The following is a 20,561-nucleotide window of genomic DNA, read 5'->3' as shown; positions in this document are numbered from 1 at the left end:
CGCCTGTAGTTCCAGCTACTTGGAAGGCTGAGGTGGAAGGATCGCCGGAGCCCCAGCAGGTCGAGGCTGCGGTGACCGGGAGTGGCCACTGTACTCCAGTCTGGGCGACCGAGTGAGACTCCAACTCAAAAAAACCCAAAAAAACCCAAAACAAGCAAAAAGTTCCATGTGATTCTAAGCTACAGCCAAGGTTCAGGACCCTTAATTAATTAATTAATTAATTTTTTTGAGCTCAGGATTATAGGCATGAGCCACTGCGCCTGGCCAGCACTCTTGATTTAAAAGAATCTTTTTTTGCCGGGCTCCGTGGCACAGCCTGTAATCCCGCGCTTTGGGAGGCTGAGGTGAGTGGATTGCCTGACCCCGCGAGTTTGACACCCGCCTAGGCAACTTGGCTAGACCTCATCTCTTCAATAAATCAAAAATTAGCCAGGCATGGTAGCGCGCGCCTGTAGTTTCAGCTACTTGGAAGGCTAAGGCAGAAGGATTGCCGGAGCCCAGCAGGTCAAGGCTGCGGTGGCTGGGAGCGTGCTACTGCACTCCAGTCTGGGCAACAGAGTGAGACTCCAACTCAAAAATAAAAAATAAAAGAATCTTTTCTTCCCAGGCACAGTGGCGCATGCCTGTAATCCCAGCACTTTGGGAGGCTGAGGCGAGAGGATTGGTTGAGCCTATGGGTTCGAGACCAGCCTGGGCAACATGGCGAGACCTCATCTCTACAATAAATCAAAAATTATCTGGGCTAGGTGGTTCATGCCTATAGTTCCAGCTACTTGGAAGACTGAGGCAGAAGGATTGCCTGAGCCCAACAGATCAAGGCTATGGTGGCCTGTGAGCATGCCACTGCAGTCTTGCCTGGGTGACAATAGTACTCTGACTCAAAAAGTGAGCATGCCACTGCAGTCTTGCCTGGGTGACAATAGTACTCTGACTCAAAAAAAAGAAAAAACCCTTTCTTTATAATAATACCTTCTGTAGTTTTTCTAGGGAGAGGAGAATAAAGTGATTTGCAGAGTTGTTGTGGTCACATTGCATTTTGATTAGAAAATAGCAATTGGCCAGGTGCGATGGCTCAAGCCTGTAATCCCAGAACTCTGGGAGGCAGAGGCAAGAGGATTGCCTGAGTTCAGGAGTTTGAGACCAGCCTGTGCAAATTTGTGAGATCTTGTCTGTACAATAAATTTTAAAAATTAGCCTGGCATGGTGGCACACCCCTGTAGTTCCAGCTACTTGGAAGGGTGAGGCAGAAGGATTGCCTGAGTCCAGCAGATTGAGGCTGTGGTGGCTGTGAGCGTACCACTGCTCTCCAGCCTGGGTGACAGAATGAGACTCTGACTCCAAAAACAAAAAAGAAAGAAAGAAAATAGTAATTGCTGTATTTTAAAATCCTTTAATTTTAGGCATTTCTAGTGAAGGTAGAAGCCATCAGGTAACGTCATTTAGGCTTGAAGTAGATAATGTGAACTTTTGAATTAATGCACATAGTAGAGAATTATTTATCAGGGAGGTATAGCTAGGCCTGTTTCACATTTATAGTGTTTAATGTCACAAATGAGACCATAGTGATGAAAAAAAGATTTAGCGCATAAACTCTTGGTTTATTCAGTAATAAGGGTCAAGGGCTGGAATACTTTGTAGGGGGATTAAGCATGTAGTTCAGGTACTATTAAGACAAGTACACCAGCTGGGCTCGGTGGATCAGCCTGTAATCCCGCACCTTTAGGAGGCTGAGGTGAGTGGATTGGCTGAGCCGGTGGGTTCGAGACCTGCCTGGGCAGCAAGACCTCATCTCTACAGTAAATCAAAAAATCAGCCGGGTGTGGTAGCGCATGCCTGTAATTCCGGCTCCTTGGAAGGCTGAGGCGGAAGGATCGCCTGAGCCCAGCAGGCGAGGCTGCGGTGGCCAGGTGGGGCCACTGCACTCCAGTCTGGGCGACAGAGTGAAACTCCAACTCAAAAAAAAAAAAAACAAAAAACAGACAAGTACACTAAAAGAAAATAAGTTTTGTTTCAGTAAACTTATCATGGTATAAGTAGCAAGTTCAGTTCATTTTTAAGATTTAAGATCACACATTATACAGTGTTAGATATTATGGGGAGAGGGGAAATCATAGTTTTCACAGTACTAAGACCCTCAGATATTCATCCAGCCTTTTGTGGATTTTAAGGAAAGATGTTTTTTAGGCTGGTCTTAAGGTAGCGAGTTATGATTATTCACAATCATTTACAGTTAGAACACTTTGTTCTACTCTTCCCTTACTACTGCACTTGACTAGTGTTAAAAAAAGAATGTTATAAAAGCACTTTATTTAGTACAAATACATATCTTTCAAATTAGATGCAAAATATACTAGCATTTTTGTCATTTGGGTTGATTAAAAAGTTGCTTACATTACAATAGATAAAATCAAACGTCAGTGAGAACATTAAAACACAACAGATAAATGTTACTTCTTGTACCCAGAGTAAAAATGGGCAGTATGGACTTAGTGTGGCGTTTTGTGACTGGCTTCTTCCATTTAGTGTGATGTTTTCAAGGTTCATCCAATGTATATAGCATGTGACTGTGTTTCATTCCTTTTTATGGTTGAATAATATCCAACCATATAATAATAATCTATGGATATACCACGTTTTGTTCACCCATCAGCTGACATTTGGGTTGTGCTTTTGACTGTTTTGAATGATGTTGCAATGAAGATTTATTTATTTTTATTTTTTATCTTTTTTGAGTTGGAGTCTCACTCTGTCGCCCAGACTGGAGTGCAGTGGCCGCTCCCAGCCACCGAGGCCTCGACCTTCTGAGCTCCCGCGATCCCTCCGCCTCAGGCTTCCAAGTAGCCGGAATTACAGGCATGCGCTACCACGCCCGGCTGGTTTTTTTGTTTGAGTTGGAGTCTCACTCTCTTGCCCAGACTAGAGTGCAGTGGCTGCTCCCGGCCACCGCAGTCTCGACCTGCTGGGCTCCGGCGATCCTTCCACCTCAGCCTTCCGAGTAGCCGGAATTACAGGCATGCGCTACCACGCCTGGCTGGTTTTTTGATTTATTGTAGAGATGAAGTCTCGCTGCCCAGGTGGGTCTCGAACCCGCGGGCTCCCAAAGGCGCGAGATTACAGGCTGAGCCACTGAGCCCAGCTTATTTTTTAATTTTTATTTTTATGTTTTTTAGTTGGAGTCTCACTCTGTCACTCAGACTGGAGTGCAGTGGCTGCTCTCGGCCACCGCAGCCCCGACCTGCTGGGCTCCAGCGATCCTTCCACCTCAGCGTTCCAAGTAGCTGGAACTACAGGCACGTGCTACCACGTCCAGCTAATTTTTTGATTTGTTGTAGAGATGAGGTCTCGCCAAGTTTCCTGGGCGGGTCTTGAGCCCCCAGACTCAGGCAGTCCACTCACCTCAGCCTCCCAAAGCACGGGATTAGAGCCTAAGCCACCGAGCCCAGCTCACTTTTTTATTTTATATTTTTTGTTTTTGTTCTAAGAAATCTTTCTCTACCTGAGAGTCACAAGAAACAATTTTTTTTTCAGGTTGTGGAATTTAAGCATTTATGTTAAGGTCGGTGTTACATTTGGAACTCTTGTTTTTACATGGTATGAGGTTAAGGTAGAGGCTTTTTTTCCTTCCCATTCAGTTGATCCAGCACCATCAGATGAAAAGACTGTTTTCCCCCTTTGTATTAAGTTGGCATTTTTGTTGAAAATCAATTTTTCTAGCCAGGCTTAGTGGCTAAGCCTGTAATCCCACGCCTTGGGAGGCTGAGGTGAGTGGATTGCCTGAGCCCGCGGGTTCGAGACCCGTCTGGGGAACTTGGTGAAACCTCATCTCTACAATAAATCAAAAAATTAGCTGGACGTGGTAGCGCGCACCTGTAATTCCAGCTACTTGGAAGGCCGAGGTGGTAGAAGGATCGCCGGACCCCCAGCAGGTTGAGGCTGCAGTGGCCAGGAGTGGCCACTGCACTCCAGAAAATCAATTTTTCTTATTATCTATTTGCCTCTCTTTACCCCAGTACCATGTTGTCTTGATTAGAGTAACTTGTTGAAGTCTTGAAAGTGGGTAGTATGAGTCCTTCAGCTATGTTGTTTTGTTTCATAATTGTTTTGGTTATTCTAGGCCCTTTGTATTTATAGACACAACAAACTACAGAAAAGGCTACTGGTATTTTGGTTGAGATCTCGTTGAATCTGTAGGAATCTGTAGGTCAATTTCAGGAAAATTGGCAGTAATGGTGAGTCTCCTTTTAGCAATATTTTGTCTCAATGCACTAAAATTTGTACGTATTTTTCTAGATTGATTGACAGATATTTCATATTTTTATGGTATTTTGAATGTAATTGTCTTACATTTCAGTATGCAATTGTTTGTTGCTTGTATATGGAAACACAATTGATTTTTGTATATTCGTCTTGTTTCCTGTGACCTTTCTAAATTTAGTTCTGGGAGCTTTTTATAGATTCTTTAGGATTTCTCCATAGTTAATCGTGGTGTCTGTGAATAAAGATGATTTCATTTCCTATCATTTATCTTTGAACTTTGGTTACTGGTGTTTTCCATGCAAAATTTTTGGACCTTGTGTCCTATTCCATTGATCTTCTGTTAATTCGTCAATACTATAATTTTGTTTTGTTTTGTTTGGAGTCTCACTCTGTCACCAAGGTTGGAGTGCAGTGGCAAGCTCATGTCCCCTGTAGCCTCAACATGCTGGGCTCAGGTGATCCTTCCACCTCAGCCTTCCAAGTAGCTGGAACTATAGATATGTACCACCATGCCCCACTAATTTTTGAATTTATTGTAGAGATGAGACCTGACCAAGTTGCTCAGGCTGTCTTTGTTTCTTAAAAATTCTTCTTTACCAGGCGTGGTGGCTCATGCCTATAATCCCAGCACTTTGGGAGGCTCAGGTGAGAGAGTTGCTTGAGCCCATGGGTTCAAGACCAGCCTGGGCAACTTGATGAGATCTCTTCTCTACAATAAACAAAAAATTAACCGGGCATGGTGGCACGTGCCTTTAATTCCAGCTACTAGGAAGGCTGAGGTAGAAGAATCACCTGAGCCCAGTAGGTCAAAACCGCGGTTGCCGTGAGTGTGCCACTGCCCTCCAGTGTGGGTGACAGAGTAAGACTCCAACTCAAAAAAAAAAAAAAAAAGCTTCTTCACTTTTGCCTTGTTTTGTGTGTTGCTTGCTTTTGATAAGTTATACAATGTAATTCTCTTCTGTTTTTGTTTTTGAGTTGGAATCTATTGCTCAGGCTGGAGTACAGTGGCATGCTCAGGCCACTGCAGCCTTGACCTGCCGGTCTCAGGTGATCCTTCTGCCTCAGCCTTCCAAGTAGCCGGAACTACAGGCATGCACCATCATGCTAAGCTAATTTTTTGATTTATTGTCGAGATGATTTCTCTCCAAGTTGCCCAGTCTGGTCTTGAACCTGTAGGCTCAGCCAGTCCTCTCACCTTGGCCTCCCAAAGTGCTGGGATTATAGGCGTGAACCACACAGCGCCAGGCCCTAATTCTCTTCTCATGTTACTTATTTGATTTATTTCGGGACCCTGAAGATTTTTTTCTTCTTTATCCTTAAAGTCTATTGATTATACTGTGATATGTCTCAGACTTGGTCTGGGTCAGTTTCCTAGGTAAGTTGGTATGTGCTTTCATTTTTTTTTTTAAATTCTTTTTTAGATGAGGAAAGGAGGACTTAGAGAGCTGGAGAGGCTTCCCCAAATTTGCACACCCTAAACTAGGATCTGTCTCCAGGGCCTGGATCACTGTCTTACCCAGCATTGTTCTGTAATACAGAAGTATGAAAGCTGTCTTGAAATTAGAAAGGAGGGGCAGAAATCTCATTGGGTGGTCACAGACGGTTCGTCTGCTCACCTCTTAAGAGTTTTGGCAGTGGGAAGAGATTGAAATTGAATATTCATGTGTGGGGATCCCACCAGTCCTTTTTAAATTTTTTATTCTTCATTTTTTTGAGTCAAGATTTTACTCTGTTGCCCAGGCTGGAGTGCAGTGGCATAATCATGGCTCACCATAGCCTCCAACTCCTGGGCTTGGGCAATCCTTCCGCCTAAGCTAAGTTTTTCATTTTTTTGTGGAGATGAGGTCTCAATATGTTGCCCAGGTTTGTCTTGAACTCCTGGGCTCAAGCAGTCATCCCACTTTGGTCTTCCAAAGTGATGGGATTATAAGCGTGAGCCCTCTTGCCCAGCTGTTCTGACACTCTTAAATCCTTTTTACTTCGTTTTGTTTTAAAATGTTTCTTATTTTTTGTTTTTACTTTCTTCCCCTTTAATTCAAATCTGTTTTTCCTTGAACACCTGTAACTTAGTCTTCATATTTGATATGGCTTTATCTTTTTCTTTACTGAGTTTAATAAAACCTTATTTCAGCTTTGTGATGTTCATGGTGGTTTTTTTAATATTCCAAAACGCTTTTTGAGAATAATTAAGTTTGAAGTGTCGTGTTACAATTTTCTGGTTTAGTGTTGGTTTATGGGATGAATTTTTCTCACCTGAAGTGAATAGATTTGTACTTTTTGATTTTTTTTGATTGGGTTATATGGAATGGTTTGAATCTTTTTTATTTCTTGGCTTTTAACCAACAGCATTCCACATTGAAAAGCATTCCTGTCAATTTGGTGACATGAGGTTTCTTTAGGGATGATGGTATTATTGGTCTTGGTAGGGTATAGAAGGAATTGTTTTTCTTTTCATCTTGCAGGATTCTTAATTTATTCTTATCATCTTATTCTTTTTTTTTTTGTTTTTTTTTGTTAGAGTCTCACTGTGTTGCCCAGGCTGGGGTGCAGTGGCACACTGCTGATGGCCACTGCAGCCTTGACCTTTTTTTTTTGAGTTGGAGTCTCAATCTGTCGCCCAGACTGTGGCCGCTGCTGGGCTCTGGCAATCCTTCCGCCTCAGCCTTCCGAGTAGCCGGAATTACAGGCGCACGCTACCATGCCCGGCTAATTTTTTGATTTTATTGTGGAGATGAGGTCTCGCCTGACCAGCGGGTCTTGAACCCGCGGGCTCAGGCAGTCCACTCACCTCAGCCTCCCAAAGGCACGGGATTACAAGCTGAGCCACCGAGCCGACTTGACCTGCTTTTAAATTCTATCTTATGTTTTGTTTTTCCTGTCTTCTCATTGTTTAGTTGATCTCATATTAGTACTTAGAAAACATTATATGTATCATGATCATTGGTTCAGTTGAAGTTTTTTTTTTTGTTTGTTTTTTTTTGAGTTGGAGTCTCACTGTGTCACCCAGACTGGAGTGCAGTGGCCGCTCCCAGCCACTGCAGCCTTGATCTGCTGGGCTCCGGCGATCCCTCCGCCTCAGCCTTCCAAGTAGCTGGAACTACAAGCACGCACTACCACACCTGGCTAATTTTTTGATTTATTGTAGAGATGAGGTCTCACCAAGTTGCCCAGGCGGGTCTCGAACCCTCAGGCTCAGGCAGTTCACTCACCTCAGCCTCCCAAGGTGCGGGACTACAGGCTGAGCCACCGAGCCCGGCTGCATTTGAACATTTAATTAAATACCTATTACTATCTCGAACACTTGAGTACTGCAAAAGCCTGTGCTGAAAGATGAATGGTGAAACCTATTGGTAACATCTTTGTTTTTCAGGTTGCTGGAGGAGCCAATATGCGTCAGATATCAGAAGCACTAAGCCGATACAGAAATAGGTCATGTTTTATGAAGGAAGTCCTTTGCAGGCTCTTTGCAGTGACATTTTCAGTGCAGGTAGCCATGCCTGCTATTTTAAAGGTAATTGCGGAAAGAAAATTTGCATGATTAATTTTTTTTGTGTGTCAGTCTTCTGTCACCTAGGCTGGAGTGCAGTGGCACGGCCACTGTAGCCTCAACCTCCTTGGCTCAGGCAATCCTTCCGCCTCAGCCTTCCAAGTAGCTGCAACTGCAGGGTCATGCTACCACACCCAGCTAATTTTTGATTTATTGTAGAGAAGAGGTCTCATCAAGTTACCCAGGCTGGTCTCGAACCCACAGGCTCAGGCAATCCTCTCACCTCAGCCTTCCAAAGTGTTTGGATTATAGGCCAGAGCCACTGCGCCTGGCCTGGTTTCTGGATTTCTAAATTGGATTTTATTGATGGTAATCTAATAAAACCCAAAGAATAGTTTATCAGTATAGAAAAAAAGAGTCATTTTCCACAGCAGAAGTATATCTTAGGTCTATCCCAGGGCTTTGTAAGTTCATATAAGTCTCAAGGTGAAGGGTTCCAGTCTCTTAAAATCATGTTTCATGCAGTATAAATGTAGCTTTATCTCAGAGATGATTATCCCTATTTGATAAAGGAAACAAATTGCATTGTCTCTGAATGATAGCGCAGGTGGGATCTAAGCTTAGCACAGTGCCCTCATGTTACATTTGTGTTCTAGGTTTTCCACAATCTGGCTACAGATTACTTTTCTAATGTTATGTTTTACCACTTTTTATTTTTATTTTTTAATTTTAATTTTTTAAATTTTTTTGAGTTGGAGTCTCACTCTGTCGACCAGACTGGAGTGCCGTGGCCGCTCCTGGCCACCGCAGCCTCGTGGGTTCCGGCGTTCCTTCCACCTCAGCCTTCCAAGTAGCCGGAATTACAGGCATGCGCTACCACGCCAGGCTGATTTTTTGATTTACTGTAGAGATGAGGTCTCGTTGCCCACGCAGTTCTCGAACCCGCAGGCTCAGGCAATCCACTCACCTCAGCCTCTCAAAGGCATGGGATTACAGGCTGAGCTACCAAGCCCGGCCACCACTTTTTAAATTCTCCTCTTTTGGTAGATTCATTTCATCATTTTGTCCACTTTGTTTTTCCTTCTGTTCCCTTTGCTGAATACCCTGTCCATTCTGCCTCCACCTTTATCCACTGTATAAGTCCTATAACCCTGCCTAAATGTGCTCTCTGAATGCAGTCTTTGGATTCTCTACTAGAAATGACTGTTCATCAATAACTACTTCAGATAGCACTTTATTTATGTATCTTTAATGGTTTTTTTTCATGTTTTGGCATGTCTCATAGTGTTATTTGTTTACATGCCCTATTTATCTTATAAGGCTTTTCACTAATGAGTAAATCATGTTTCTGTCTCTTGTAGTGTCTGTCACAATACCTTGTTTGAAGTGAGGCCCAATAAGTGATTGTGCACCCAGTCAGTAATTATGCAATTAATTTCATAGATGAGGAAATAGTCTAGAGCGAAGAAGTGACTTACCCAAAGTCAACACTGTTCGTTAGTGACTGCATTTGGGTTTGAAGGTATTAGTATAATACTTTGGTGTCCTGAAGAATAAATGCTGGGGTTAGGGAGAGTCTGATACTGGCCCAGAGAACAAATGTTTTTGTTAGCCAAAACATACATGAGACTATATAAAGAATGTTAATATCACATGTCACTAAAAACAAGTTCATCTTCAGCTTGTGGCTGTCGGAATGAGGAATCATCCATTGGATTTGACAGTGCAGTTCACAGCCAGTGCTTGTGCCCTCAATTTAACCCGCCAGGGCCTCGCCAAGGGAATGCCTGTTCGTCTGTTGTCAGAGGTCACCTGTCTACTTTTCAAGGCTCTGAAAAATTTCCCAGATTACCAGCAGGTAATTTGAATTGAATATTTGTGCTTTTTAACTTTAGGACAAATATTTGAAAAATATGTTTTATTTAATTGTATTTTTTATCTTATTAAACAAAGAATAGGTAAGTTTGTGTTTGTTGTAGATGAAATAGGAAATATGAATAAACAATGCGGTTACTTAGTAATTTTTTAATTTCACTAACTAATTACCCAGAAACATCCACTAATACTTAAACACACTCTTGTAGGCTTAAAACTCTTGACCTTTACCTCACCTCATACATGAAAATAAAGCTGAATTGAATCATAGATCTAAATAGAAAACACAATAAAACTTGTATAACAAAACACTGGAGAAAATGTATGTAACCTTGGGGTAAGAAAGGTATCTTAGGATACAAAGAGCATATGTCATAAAAGGGAAAAAGGACATTTAACCAAAATTAAAAGATGCTCATGCCTGTAGTTCTAGCACTTCTAGCCAAGGCAGGGGGATTGCTTGAACCCAGGAGTTTGAGGCTAGGCTAGTTTAGTATAGTAAGACTTTGTCTTGACCAAAAAAAGAAAAAGGAGAAAACAAAAAATTCCAGCTACTTGGGAGGCTGAGGCAGAAGCATCTCTTAAGCCCCGGAAGTTGAGGCTATGGTGATCTGTAATTGTGTCAATGCACTCTAGCATGGGCATCAGTGAGACTGAAGCAGGGAGGGGAAAGGTGTTTTTTCTCAGTCATCCCCCCTCCCCTTTTTTAATGAAAAGGTAAGCCATAGACTGGGGAAAAGTATCCATTTTGTATGTATGAGAAAGGACTATTCAAAGTATGTAAAGAACTCAACTTATTAATACAGGGCACACAAGCCAATTATAAAAATAGGTAAAAAATTTGAACAGCTTGGTAACTTTTTAAAAGTTAAATATATACTTTATATACTACTCAGTCATTTCACTGCTAGATATTGACTGAGGAGAAATGAAAACACCTTTATTGCCAAAAATTGGAAGCACCCCAATGTCCAGCAACAGGTGTATAGAGAAGCTGTGATGTATTCGCATAAGGAAGTACTTTTGACACAAAAAGGAATGAAGTACTGATGCATGCAACCTAGAATTTGAGCAGAATAAGCGAGACACGAAAGAGCTGATACTATGTGATTGCATTATGTGATAACTTGAATAAGACCAATCTATAGCAACAGTGTATTTTTCCAGGGTTGGGATTTGTAAAGTCAGGATTGACAGGAAGGGGATGGAACTCCTTGGGGTGATGAAAATATTATATTTAGATTGTGCTGGTGATTACCCAGGTGCATAAATTTGTCAAGTCTAATTCAAATAGATAGTTATAATGAGGAGTTGATTTTTAAAAATACAGCTAGGAAGTTGGTTTTTCTTATTTAAAAAATTTATATTTCTAACTTCTCTTGAAAGTGAAAAGATCTTGCTTAGCTCAGTCTTTATTCCTGCATAGCAGCCATCATTACAGCATTAAATGAAAATCTTGGATAGTGCCAAGTACACAGTGAGCTCTCAGTAAGAACAGTTCATTGGTACCTTTGAACTTTTATTTAGAATGAAGTATTATATTTGTTCAAAACCATTATTATTTTTTATTCTCTAAAAGTTACAGAAGAATTGCCTTCTTTCCTTAACCAATTCCAGGATTCTTATGGACGTTCCATTTGACAGGCAAGTATAAGACTTGGTCATCTGATCGGGGTTTTAACCAGGGTTACTCTGACATTGTTGGCTTTGGTTATTAAACACATGGGCCTATTAAGGCTGAGATAAGGTGCCTGGGGAGAAGGCTCTGGTGAGCTCCTCTATGGAGACGTGATTATGATTAGAAGTACTCTACTTACAGATGTTGTCTCTCTTTAAATTTTTTTTGCTAGTTTTCTATTTAAGTGTATCTTAATATTTTTTGTTTGTTTGTTTGTTTTGAATTGGAGTCTCCGTCACCCTGGCTGGAGTGCGGTGGCACACTCCCGGCCATCCTAGCCCTGACCTGTTGGGCTCCAGCGATCCTTCTACCTCAGCCTCCCAAGTAGCCAGATTTACAGGTGCGTGCTACCCACGCCTGGCTAATTTTTTGTTTACTATAGAGATGAGGTCTTGGCACGTTGCCCAGGCTGGTCTCAAACTCGCAGGCTCAGGCAATCCACTTGCCTCAACCTCCCAAAGTGCTGGGATTATAGGCTGAGCCACCAAGTCGAGCTGATGTTGTCTCTTTTTTTTTTTTTTTTGAGTTGGAGACTCACTCTGTCACCCAGGCTGGAGGGCAGTGGCACGCTCCTGGCCACCGCAGCCTCAGCATACTGGTCTCTGGCGATCCTTCCACCTCAGCTTTTCCAACTAGCCAGAACTACAGGCACGTGCTACCACGCCCGGCGAATTTTTTTATGTATTTTGGAGATGAGATCTCGCCAAGTTGCCTGGATGGGTCTTGAACCCAAGGGCTCAAGCAATCCTCCCGCCTCGGCCTCCCAAAGTGCTGGGATTACAGGCTGAGCCACTGAGCCCAGCTGATGTTGTCTCTTAAAGTGATTCTTAACATAGGGTCCAGAGAGCCAGACATGCTTGAGTTAAAGTTCTAGATTTTCTTTTTTTTTGAGTTGGAGTCTCACTCTGTCACCCAGACTGGAGTGCAGTGGCTGCTCCCGGCCACCACAGCCTCGGCCTGCTGGGCTCTGGCAATCCTTCCGCCTCAGTCTTCCAAGTAGCCGGAAATACAGGCATGCACTACCACGCCCGGCTGATTTTTTTTTTTTTTTTAATTTATTGTAGAGATGAGGTCTCGCTGCCCAGGCGGGTCTCGAACCCGCGGGCTCAGGCAGTCTACTCACCTCAGCCTCCCAAAGGCGTGGGATTATAGGCTGAGCCACCGAGCCCGGCTTTTTTTTTTTGTGTTGGAGTCTCACTCTGTCGCCCAGACTGGAGTGCAGTGGCCGCTCCCGGCCACCGCAGCCTCGACCTGCTGGGCTCTGGCGATCCTTCCTCCTTAGCCTTCCGAGTAGCCGGAATTACAGGCATGCGCTACCACGCCCGGCTAGTTTTTTGATTTATTGTAGAGATGAGGTCTCGCTGCCCAGGCGGGTCTCGAACCCGTGGGCTCAGGCAATCCACTCACCTCAGCTTCCCAAAGGCGCGGGATTACAGGCTGAGACACTGAGCCTGGCTAGTTCTAGATTTTCTATTTCTTTTTTTTTTTTGAGTTGGAGTCTCACTCTATCGCCCAGACTGTAGTGCAGTGGCCGCTCCCGGCCACCGCAGCCTCAACCGGCTGGGCTCCAGCAATCCTTCTGCCTCAGCCTTCCAAGTAGCTGGAACTACAGGCGCGCACTATCACGCCTGGCTAATTTTGGTTTTTTGTAGAGATGAAGCCTCGCCAAGTTGCCCAGGCAGGTCTCGAACCCGTGGGCTCAGGTAATCCACTCACCTCAGCCTCCCAAAGACGCAGGATTGTAGGCTGAGCCTCCAAACCTGGCAGATTTTCTGTTTCCTTTGCTCATAAGTTTCCTCATAAGGATTAGATGTGAAAATGTCCATAAAACACTTAACCACAGTGCCTAGTTTAAGAAGTACAGGTGGTTCTAAATAATATAATTTTTTCTTTAAGTAATAACTGAAAAAAATCATTACCATCCAGCCATTCCAGAAGGACTCCTCTTGACGTCTTTGTAATCTCCCACATTTATGAATTTTACCATTTATAATAGATGATGCAAAGAACAGAAAAATGAGACTCAGGCTGACATGAGCAAAATCTCTGATCATGAGTACAAGGTTAAGTTACTTTCTCACTGAGTGGTCTGTTTGCTGTATCATTTAGTACCAAAATTCAGATTAGAAATCTCTGTTACTCTGGGATCCCCCTTTCCTTTTTAGACCTGTCTTAGAAACTGAATTGTGAAGGAATAATCTTGTTACTGTTATGTTTGCTTCTAGTCATCTTCAGATTATTGAAGAACAACATCTCTCGACTAAGCATAGAATTTCACGGCTTCGTATTAAAAAACAAAAAAGGGGGAGATGTTGGGAGCCAGCCTTGGAGGCCCACCTGATTGACAAAGTCCAGGTGCGCTGAGGACCTCCGGCCACAAAGCGAGTCTGGGCAGCTGAGGACCTTCTGTCTTCCGTCTTTGCTGTTTGTACGGCCGAAGAATTCCATACAGTCGAGCATGAAGAGAACAACACGTTTATGTGAAGTACTCACAGTTAACCTGGGAATGTCATCGTTCATTTTTCCATTTCCCACTATGCCGTTTGGCCTTTTCTAACATATGCAATGGTTAAACTCTGAAGCACATCAAGAATGCTTTCTTTCACTTGGTTATAAGTTACTAGATATTGCTTGAGTAAAAAATGATATAAAGTATATTCACTCCTTATTTGATTTAGAATTATGTAGTTTAGTGTTTAGACATAAGGTTTTTTAGAAGCACAAGTTTATAGTAAGTTCATTATGAATTCATTATAAGTTCTAACACTTATCTAGAAGTTATGTAGGTGATTTATAACATTGTTTTCACAGTTTTAGAATGAAGATTAATCGTTAAGTTTTTTTTTTGTTTTGTTTTGTTTTGTTTTGTTTTGAGTTGGAGTCTCACTCTGTCGCCCAGAGTGGAGTGCAGTGGCCGCTCCCGGCCACCACAGCCTCGACTTGCTGGGCTCCGGTGATCCTTCCTCCTCAGTCTTCCGAGTATCCGGAATTACAGGCATGCACTACCATGCCCAACTGATTTTTTGATTTATTGTAGAGATGAGGTCTCGCTGCCCAGGCGGGTCTCGAACCCGCGGGCTCAAGCAATCCTCTCACCTCAGCCTCTCAAAGGCGCGGGATTACAGGCTGAGCCACCGAGCCCGGCTCGTTAAGGTTTTTACTTAATTCAATAGTTAAAATTTTAAGTTAACGTTTATGGAGTGGGTTTTCACTGAATTCATAATATACTAATTGGATACTTTTATGATCAATTAACTAAATACAGAGAGCAACCTTGGGGCCTGGGAAACATCACTAAAAGCTTCTTCTGAGTTTTCTTTAGAAATACACACTGCAGGATAAGAGAAAAGTAACGAAGACACTTGGACAAGAGAGGCAATTACGAATCTTTGAAGGTCATAGAAGCCCCAAAGAAAATTCCTTCACCTCTACATTATCTTTTAAAAGATACCACCATCTAGTGGTCTTAGGAGCAATAAATAAGCCAAGAGCACTATCTACTTTCAGTCAATGAGTCTTATTCTTAAAGTCAAAAATGATAGTTTTAGTCCACAGTCCCAAATTACAGTCCTTGAAATGTCTCAAGAAAGTTTCCAAGTGCACATTCCTCCATGTAGCAGGAATTTTATAAATCACCTACATGACTTCTAGATAAGTGTTAGAACTTATAATGAATTCATAATGAACTTACTATAAACTTGTGCTTCTAAAAAACCTTATGTCTAAACACTAAACTACATAATTCTAAATCAAATAAGGAGTGAATATACTTATATCATTTTTTACTCAAGCAATATCTAATAACTTATAACCAAGTGAAAGAAAGCATTCTTGATTGATGTGCTTCAGAGTTTAACCATTGCATATGTTAGAAAAGGCCAAACGTCATAGTGGGAAATGGAAAAATGAACCATGACATTCCCAGGTTAGCTGTGAGTACTTCACATAAACGTGTTGTTCTCTTCATGCTTGACTGTATGGAATTCTTCGGCCGTACAAACAGCAAAGACGGAAGACAGAAGGTCCTCAGCTGCCCAGACTCGCTTTGTGGCTGGGGGTCCTCAGCACACCTGGACTTTGTCAATCAGGCGGACCTCCAAGGCTGGCTCCCAACACTGAATGATTAAAAAATAAATTTTCCTGGGTTTGTTCCTCTTTCTTTGAATCCTGTGAATTCTTTTCACATTCTTACTTGCATACTCTCCTGTCCTCCTCCTGGTCTCTTTGCCAGATGCTCTTGGTTTTCAGAGTGGAGGCTTTAGAAGTCCAAGACTATTTTCATTACAGGATTAAGTGGGGAAGACTAAATTATTTCTTCTCCCCTATCTGTAGTTTGACAAGTATTATATATAATTATGAGAAAAATAAATACTGTTTTCCAGGTTTAATGCTGCCAAGTTTGTGATGAGTTGGCTCTCTAAGTATGAGAACCCCAAGATGCAAACAATGGCAGTGAGCATCACTTCTATCCTAGCACTCCAGGTATGTGATTGTCTTAAGGCAAGACTCCTGTCTCCCCAGGTTTTATAGAGCTCAGATATTTCACAGTTGGTTTTCTGTTTGCTTGTAGCTCTCACCTGAGCAAGCTAAACAACTTAAAGAAGAACTCTTCATGGCAGTTAAGGTAGGTTGATTGTCACTTTTGTAACTTTTTAAAAAAAAATGAGCAGGGTCTAGTGGCTCACGCCTATAATCCCAGCGCTTTGGTAGGCAGAGGCGAGAGGCTTGCCAGAGCCCAGTGGTTTTAGATCAGCCCAAGCAACATGACAAGACCTCATTGCTAAAACAAACAAATCAGCCAGACATGGTGGCCTGTGGGTTCCAGCTACTTGGAAGACTGAGGCGGAAGGATCACCTGAGCCCAATGGGTTGAGGTTGTGGTGGCCATGAACATGCCACTGTACTCCAGCCTGAGCAACAGAATGAGACTCAGACTCTATAAAGATGAAAAATCTGTAAGACCTGTACCACAGAAGTTTTTACTCTTACAGCTATTTCTTCTGGTATTTACCTCTACATTTCTAAATAAAAATACTTATGTTGCAGTTTCTTTAATACAGCTGTTTTAGGTGTTATTAATTTTTGCTCCTATGGTATATAAGACCTTAGCTGTCCTATATATCTGTAAATTATTTCTTTCATCTCTTACAAATTTATAGTGTAATTTTTTATTTTATTTTATTTTATTTTTTTTGAATTGGAGTCTCACTCTGTCACCCAGACTGGAGTGCAGTGGCCGCTACTGGCCACCACAACTTCGACCTGCTGGGCTCCAGCGATCCTTCCGCCTCAGCCTTCCAAGTAGCTGGAACTACAGGCACGTGCTACCACAACCAGCTAATTTTTTGATTTATTGTAGAGATGAGGTCTCGCCTGCCCAGGCGAGTCTTGAACCCATGGGCTCAGGCAATCCACTCACCTCAGCCTCCCAAAGGCGCGGGATTACAGGCTGAGCCACCAATCCCGGCTATAGTGTAATTTTAAATAAATCAGCATTTTTTGATCATGCCAATATTGCTCACTAAAAAATTGACATCATTGTTTTACTTTATACTTATTTTAATTTTAATTTTTTCAGTTGGAGTCTCACTCTGTCACCCCGGCTGGAGTGCATTGGCACACTCACAGTCACTGCATCCTCTACCTGCTGGGCTCAGGCAATCCTTCTGCTTCAGCCTTCCAAGTAGCTGGAACTACAGGTGTGCGTCAGCACACCTGGCTAATTTTTTGATTTATTGTAGAGACAAGGTCTCTGCAAGTTGCCCAGGCTGATCTGGAAACCCTGGAATCAGGCAATCCTCTTGCCTTGGCCTCCCGAAGTGCTGGGATTACAGGTGTGAGACACTGTGCCCGGCCTATTATACACTTTATTTTAGATGACATTTGAAACATCTTGTTTTTTGAGTCATTTATATATTCTATAAACTGTCTCTTGTTTTTCTTTTGTGTTGTTAACTTTTTCCTACTCTATAGGATTTTTCTGTACCTCAAAGGGGCTTTTGACTATGATATTAGATACATATATTTTCCTTCAGTTTTGTTATTTATTTATTTGAGTTGGGGTCTTACTCTGTCGCCCAGGGTGGCATACTTGCGATTAGGTGTTGCCATGCTTCCCAGGCTGGTCTCACATTCCTGGGTAGAGGTACTACCATCTTCATCATATTAAATTTCTCTAAGTGTTTACATCTATATCTGGACTTTATTCTGTTGCATTGATTTGTATGTCTGTCTATTCATTAACTTTATTACTGCTTTAATATTTAAGATCTGCCCTCAAGTTTTTTTTCAATTATCCTTGTCTTTTTTTTTTTTTAAATGCACATACCTGAATTGGCTTTTCTGTTTCTATAAAACCATCCTGTTTTATTTGGGATTGTGTTAACTTTATAGATTGATGTAGAAAAAGTGACATTCTGTGATACTGCTTTTCCCTTTCTTAGAACAGGGTATATTATTTCAGTTTTCAAGTCTTTCAAGAGTTTGGATGTTTTCTTCATTCTGATATTTCTTACATTTATTCCAAGGCTTTTACTTTTACAGGTGGAATCTTATCAGTATTTAATATTCCATCATTAGATTTGTTTCATTAATTTGTATGTCTATTCACACTAATGATACAATTAAGGATAAAAATCAGGAGTGATTTTGGATGTGTTAATTACTGAGATGCTTGATGTCAAGAATGCAGTTTGGCCAGGCTCAGTGGCTCAGCCTGTAATCCTGCGCTTTGGGAGGCTGAGGTGAGTGGATTGCCTGAGCCTGTGGGTTCGAGACCCATGTGGGCAACTTGGCGAGACTTCATCTCTAAAATAAATAAAAAATTAGCTGGGCATTCCTCTCACCTTGGCCTCTCAAAGTGTTGGGATTACAGGCTTGAGCTACTGCACCTGGTTTGAAATTTTTTGACTTTTTGTAGAGATGAGGTCTCACTCTGTTGCCCATGTTGGTCTTGAACTTCTGGACTCGAGCAGTCCTTCCTCCTTGACCTCCCAAAGTGCTGGGATTACAGGCATGAGCCGCTGCACCAGGCTTTGTTTTTTTACAAACTAAAGATTTGTGGCAATTCTGCGTCAAGTCAGTCTGTTGGTACCATTTTTCCAACAGCCATGTGCTCACTTCATGTCTCTCTAACATTTTGATAATTCTCTCAATATTTCAGACCATTTCATTATTATTATTATATCTGTTAAGCTAATCTGTGGTCAGTGATCTTTGAATGTTATTGTTGTCATTGTTTTGGGGTGCCACAAACTGTATTCCTAGATGATAGCAATAATAAGTGTTATATGTGTCCTGACTGCTCTACCTCCCCTGTCTCTTCTTCTCCTTGGGCCTCCCCATTCCTTGAGACACAGTATTGAACTGATGTCAAATTATAAGTACAGTGGCATCCATGTGTTCAAGTGAAAGTTGCACATCTCTCACATTAAATCAAAATCTAGAAATTGTAACACTTAGTGAGGAAGGAGTGTCAAAAGCTGAGATAAGCCAAAAGCTAGGTCTTTTAATGCCAAACAACCCAGTTGCAAATGCAAAGGAAAAATTATTGAAGCAAATTAAAAGTGCTGCTCTAGTTAACACACAAATCATAAGCATAAAAGATGTATTGCTGTTGTGGAGAAAGTTTTGTTAGTCTAGATAGATGAAACCATCCACAGCATTTCCATAAGTCAAAGCCTAATCCAGAGCAAGGCCCTAACTCTCTTCAAATCTATGAAGGCTGAGAGTGGTGAGGAAGCTGCAGAGTTAGAAGTCTGACACCAGCAGAGGTTGATTCATGAAGTTTAAGGAAAGAAGTCATCTCTATAACATAAAAGTACAGGGTGAAGTATCACATGCTGATGGAGAAGCTCCAGCAAGCTATCCAGAAGATGTGGCTGAGATCACCGAAGGTCGCTGCACTAAACAACAGATTCTCAGTGTAGAAGAGACAACCTCATATATTAGCAGATTACACCTAGGACTTTCATAGCTAGAAAGGAGAGGTCAGTGCCTGGCTTCAAAGAACAGGCTGACTCTCTTGATAGGGGCTAAGGCAGCTGATGACTTTAAGTTGAAGCCAGTGCTTATTACTTACCATTCTAAAAATTCTTCAACCCTTAAGAATTATGCTCTGCCTGGGTGATATGTCAAGACCCTATCTCTACAAAAAATAAAGAGTTAGACCAGGTGCAGTGATTCACCCTTGTAATCCCAGCAGTTTGAGAAGTTGATGCAGAAGGATTGCTTGAGCCCAGCAGTTTGAGACTGGCTTGGCAACATAGCAAGCCATTGTCCCTCTAAAAAAACCAATTAGCTGAGCATGGTAGCACAAATCATAGCCTGCCATCTACTCCTCAGGGTGAGATGGAAGGATCACCTGAGTCCTGGAGGCTGAAGGTGGGTGAACTGTGATCATGCCACTATATAGGCCTGGGTGACAGTGAGACTCTGACTCAAAAAAAACAAAAAACAAACCAGGTGTGATGTCAGATACTTGGGAGACTGAGGCAGGATTTCTGAGCTCAGGAGGTCGAAGGTTACAGTAAACTATGATTGTGTCACTGCACTCCAGTCTGGGCAATACAGTGACATCTTGTATTTAAAAAATAAAATAGCCGGGCTCGGTGGCTCAGCCTATAATCCCGCGCTTTTGGGAGGCTGAGGTGAGTGGATTGCCTGAGCCCGCGGGTTCGAGACCCGCCTGGGCAGCGAGACCTCATCTCTACAATAAATCAGAAAATCAGCCGGGCGTGGTAGCATGCGCCTGTAATTCCGGCTACTCGGAAGGCTGAGGTGGAACGATCACCGGAGCCCAGCAGGTGGAGGCTGCGGTGGCCGGGAGCAGCCACTGCACTCCAGTCTGGGCGACAGAGTGAGACTCCAACTCAAAATAAAATAAAATAAAAAAATAAATAGAATTATGTTCAATTACTCTGCCTGTGCAATAAAAATGGAAAAACAAAGCCTAGATGACAGCATATCCTTTTTTTTTTAAAATTTGAGTAGGAGTCTCACTCTGCTGGAATTATAGGTGTGAACTACTGCGCCTGGCTGACAAAGTATCTCTTTATAGCATGGTTTATTGAATATTTTAAGCCAATTTTGAGACCTACTGGTCAGTAAAAAGATTCCTTTCAAAATGTTACTGCTCATTGAGAACGCACCTGATTATGCCACAGATCTGATGGAAATGTGTAAACAAGGAGGTTAACATTAGTTTCAGCTGGGCTTGGTGGCTCAGCCTGTAATCCCGTGCCTTTGGGAGGCTGAGGTGAATGG

General features: G+C 42.3%; 1 protein-coding gene across 1 annotated transcript in view; it reads left to right on the top strand.

Moving 5' to 3' along the window:
* The window catches only part of ZYG11A (zyg-11 family member A, cell cycle regulator), a 66,247-nt gene that overhangs the window by 25,494 nt on the left and 20,192 nt on the right, over nucleotides 1-20,561 (top strand). The window contains exons 5-9 of the mRNA XM_021710858.1: nucleotides 7,628-7,768; nucleotides 9,426-9,602; nucleotides 11,199-11,263; nucleotides 15,680-15,779; nucleotides 15,868-15,921. Of these exons, the coding sequence (XP_021566533.1) occupies nucleotides 7,628-7,768; nucleotides 9,426-9,602; nucleotides 11,199-11,263; nucleotides 15,680-15,779; nucleotides 15,868-15,921 (537 nt within the window). The remainder of the gene's footprint in view (nucleotides 1-7,627; nucleotides 7,769-9,425; nucleotides 9,603-11,198; nucleotides 11,264-15,679; nucleotides 15,780-15,867; nucleotides 15,922-20,561) is intronic.

The sequence above is a fragment of the Carlito syrichta genome, unplaced genomic scaffold (genome assembly GCF_000164805.1).
Source record: "Carlito syrichta isolate Samal-C Ts95f unplaced genomic scaffold, Tarsius_syrichta-2.0.1 Scaffold301618, whole genome shotgun sequence".
Lineage (NCBI taxonomy): Eukaryota > Metazoa > Chordata > Mammalia > Primates > Tarsiidae > Carlito > Carlito syrichta.
Note: the sequence above shows the minus strand (reverse complement) of the source record. Positions and strands in the feature narration are given on the sequence as shown.